Below are 4,170 nucleotides of genomic sequence, written 5' to 3'. Positions count from 1 at the left end.
GAGCAAATAGGGACAGAATCAGGTCTTCCTCTGTGACGGTGAGCTGCGCGCGCTGCTTTCGTTGTCTAGCGATCTCGCGTGCTGCGCCGTCGAGGCCTCAGCGGTTCCAAGACTCGCGAGGTCCAGACCTGCACGCGCCTACGTTTTCGCGGCTTTTCGGCTTGGTTGCCGGTAGCGGCGATCGTAAGCAGCAGCAGCTCCGGGACTGCGATGTCGGCCTCTGGGACTGCAACGGCCTCTGCTCCGGCGGAAGCTGGCGGAGGCGCTGTCGCCGGGGACAAGCAACGCTCCTCCTCCTCCGCTCCTCTCAACGTGGAAGGTATCGACTTGCTAGAGAAATGCGGCGTGTGCCGAGAGCGGCTCCGCTCCGAGCGCGATCCGCGGCTCCTTCCTTGCCTCCACACCGTCTGCAAGGAGTGCATCAAAGTCGAGCCTGTCTCGGCCGGCAACAACAAGGATGGGCAAGGTAAGAGACCTGGAAGTGGCGATCTCGGGCAGGGAGAGCCCGGGATCTGTTTCTGGGGTAGATGATGGAGAGGATGCTGGCCCTCCTGTGCAAGGAACAAGAAAAAAGGTTTGCAATGGGCGGAGAATACAAACGTGCTTTTTGCTGAGAGCTTTTATTATTCTCCTGTCCCGGTTTGTTTGCCGTACCAGAGAGTTGTCTCCGGACGGACTGATCCGCTTCTTGCCTGCGGTTGGTCCCGCGCATAAGGGGAGGCTTGCATGATGTTGTGTGTTTACGCTAGGGAGGTGGATGGGAGGCCCGCGCGATTGTGCTGAGGACGTCCGTAGATTGGTGTGAAAAAATGGAGGAAAGGAAAAGGGGCGGTGAATGGAGGCGGGAGATGGTGGTGGGGGAAACACACGAGGCGGCGGTGGCGGGGGGGATGAATGGGTTCAGTCCTTGGATCTTTCTTCCAGCTGTGCGTTTTGGGTTCCTTTCTTAATGAGAGAACTTGTTGCAAGGGGAAGTTTGTATTAGCTTGCTTTTTGATAAGGGGCTTGGGGAGGGGGATGATGTATGGCGGCAGAGGTGCAGTCGGAGGGGCGTAGCCATGCGCATTCCGACGAGTCGAGTGCACAGCCCTGGAGCGCGTATCGCGAGAAGTGGAGCCTAGGAGGGATGGGCGAGGGGGACGCCACAGCCCCCACCCCCATTTTTTTAAGTAGTAAGGCTGCTTTTATCAACAGGCTGAAAACCTCTCGAAGTGTCCGCCTCTCTTCATTTTTGAAAGCTTCCTTAATCATCCCGTGTGTTTGTTTATATTCTCACGACATGCAGGCTGAAAAATCGCAAACCCGTGTTTTAGCTAATTCATAGTATTGGGGGGGGGGCAGCCCCCTCAAATTTATATTGCTTGCGTAATCGCAGCTAAATTACCTATACATATTTTAAGCGAACATGGGCTTTCTCTGCATTTAGGACATACAGTTAGGAATCATTTGTTTTTTATGTGGAATTATACATTATTGTTAAAGAAAAACAGTATAAGGAAAATGTGCCACTTTTAATTCTCTATAAAGTTTGATTGAAATAAATAGTTTATAAACGGGGTGATGCAATTTAAATCCTGATGACAATTTATAGCAAGGAAGACTACCTTTACAAATGAACTAACTACAAAATGTTAATTATAATTTCATAGGAAATGTGCATTCATGTTATTTTTAAGAGTCTAAATGTATATTTTATATTGGATGTAGGTATTTTTTTCTAAAAAGATGGAGTACATTTGGGCATTTTGTATGCCTGTCTAACCAGAAATATTGGAATTTTAAAGAATGAATAAAAATATTTTCTTTCAGTTCTTTTCTGATTTTCATATCTTGTATTTTTGAATGAAAAAGTCATATGCCCCCCTCCCCCCCCCAAAAAAAATTTAGATGACAAAAGATTTGGGTTGTTTCATACTACAGTGTTCAAGTGCTGTACAGCATAGTGGCACAAGATTTTTTGTCCTATTATCAGTCCTGTCTTCCTTTCTCCCTCTCTTCTGAAAAGTTGCTTAATTGTGTCCTGGTTTTTATTGTATCATTCCTTCTATGCAAGATAAGTTGTTTTGGTTTTCTTCCTCGTTTAACTACTATTCCTTTTCAGCATACCGTATATCACCATCTATCATTCAGAACATAGGGGCAGTAATAGTCTTTGTCTGATTCAGAACTCTGCAGACTTCCCTGATTTGGTTTGTATATTCATCCTCCCAGCTGTCATTTGAGCATCTCCCAAGTTAAAATGACGCATAATAAAGAAAAAAAATGAGTGGTTTCAGGAGCAGATTAACTCCCAGAAAGAAGGGAGACAGATCCTGCCATATCTTATCTAGTTCATGTAGAACTGAGAATTAAAGCAACTTTCTGAGCAAAACTACTTTCTGGAGAGGTGATTGAATCTCTTGCATAAATAACAGGAACTCATGTTTTGCATATTGCAGTCAAGCAAAACAATGCTATTGCATCTAAAGGTAAAGATATACTTCAGAATACTGTTTAAAGTGGAATAATATCAACTTGTCTCCTCTTCCAAAAATAAAATAAATCTGTTCTCTTTTAGAAGACTGGAGAGAAGTTGACATCAAAAGTAAGGCCTGAGAAAGTGAGGGATATGTAAGAAATTCTAAAAATGATAGGGAGGGCAAATTGCTGTGGAAGGGAAGTCTTAATGGTCAGTGATCAGGAATTTGAACATACCTGTGTTTCCCAACACTCCCAAATGTATCTCTGTTCATAGTAGAGTCAGGTCATCTCACCTTTTTAAAAAGATAATGGATGACAATCATGTAACCTTTATAGATTCTATATACTAAAAGAATTTTGGTGGAAAATACTGGCCTAAAGAGGAAAATACTATGTATTTTGGATACATCATGGAGAGTAACATCATTAAGCCCTAAACAACATCAGTCTCAGACACTTATTTATAGTTACATTTCTGAGTTACGTTAATTCAATAAAAAAGCAATTTTTGAAAATTCACTTCATTTTACAATAATGTAACAGCAAATTCCTGAATGGAGATTTTCTTCAAACACAGAGGATTGCATTGTAACAAGAGTCAAAGAACTACCGTATTTTCCGGCGTATAAGACGACTTTCTAAACCCTGAAAATCTTCTCAAAAGTCGGGGGTCGTCTTATACGCCCAGTCGTCTTATACGCCAGAAAATACGGGTATTCAGGCAGGCTTCCAGAGTTCGGCTGGCAGGATGCAGGTAACCCCTCCCCCCGTCCTGCTGCCTCCCACCGCGCCGCTCCGCATCCCGTGCCTCCGTGTCTCAAGCCTCTGTGTTATGCTTGGGCGGAAGACTTTTTCTTTTACAGATGGGGCGGGTGGGCCTGACATTCGCACGCAGACAGGACCCCGCCTGCTGAGCCACCGCTTCCCCATCGCCCTCCACTCCAGCCGGCTCCGTCTCCAGACCTCCCAGCTGACGGGCGCAGGTCCGGGGGTCGCCAGCTGACGGGCGCAGGAGTTCGGCGCTGCAGCGTCCTCCCCTTCACCCTCCGCACCGGCTAGAGCGTTGCCTGATGTTCCAGCTGACAGGCGCAGGTCCGGGGGTCGCCAGCTGACGGGCGCAGGAGGTAGGCGCCGCCGCGGCCTCCCAGCCACTTGCTTCTTCGGCCCTAACCCTTGCAACTGCTCCAACCGAAGAAGCAAGTGGCTGGGAGGCCGCGGTGGCGCCTACCTCCTGCGCCCGTCAGCTGGCGACCCCCGGACCTGCGCCCGTCGGCCGAAATGTCAGGCAACGCTTTGGCCGGTGTGGAGGGTGAAGGGGAGGACGCTGCAGCGCCGAACTCCTGCGCCCGTCAGCTGGCGACCCCCGGACCTGCGCCCGTCAGCTGGGAGGTCTGGAGATGGAGCCGGCTGGTGTGGAGGGCGATGGGGAAGCGGTGGCTCAGCGGGCGGGGTCCTGCCTGCGCGCGAATGTCAGGCCCACCCGCCCCATCTGTAAAAGAAAAAGTCTTCCACCCAAGCATAACCTTTAAGGATTTTAAGGGGAGGGAGACAGAAATAGAGGGAGAGAAAGAGGGAAAGAGAAATAGAGAGAGGGAGAGAGAGAAAGAGAAGAGGGAGAAAGGGAGAGAGAAAGAGGGAGACAGGGAGAGAGAGAGAGAGAAAGAAGGAGGGAGAGAGAAAGGGAGACAGGGAGAGAGAAAAAGAAAGGGA

The 4,170-nt window shown here is 48.4% G+C and overlaps 1 protein-coding gene across 1 annotated transcript in view; it reads left to right on the top strand.

Annotated features, from left to right (window-relative positions):
• Positions 1 to 202: 202 nt before the first annotated feature.
• TRIM28 (tripartite motif containing 28) overlaps positions 203 to 4,170 on the top strand; it is a 37,438-nt gene continuing 33,470 nt past the window's right edge. The window contains exon 1 of the mRNA XM_015810161.1: positions 203 to 466. Coding sequence (XP_015665647.1) covers positions 211 to 466 — 256 coding nt within the window. The 5' untranslated portion in view covers positions 203 to 210. The remainder of the gene's footprint in view (positions 467 to 4,170) is intronic.

This window comes from Protobothrops mucrosquamatus, unplaced genomic scaffold, assembly GCF_001527695.2.
Source record: "Protobothrops mucrosquamatus isolate PMUCROS unplaced genomic scaffold, P.Mucros_1.0 scaffold7, whole genome shotgun sequence".
Classification (NCBI taxonomy): domain Eukaryota; kingdom Metazoa; phylum Chordata; class Lepidosauria; order Squamata; family Viperidae; genus Protobothrops; species Protobothrops mucrosquamatus.
This window is presented reverse-complemented; position numbering and strand designations above follow the sequence as displayed.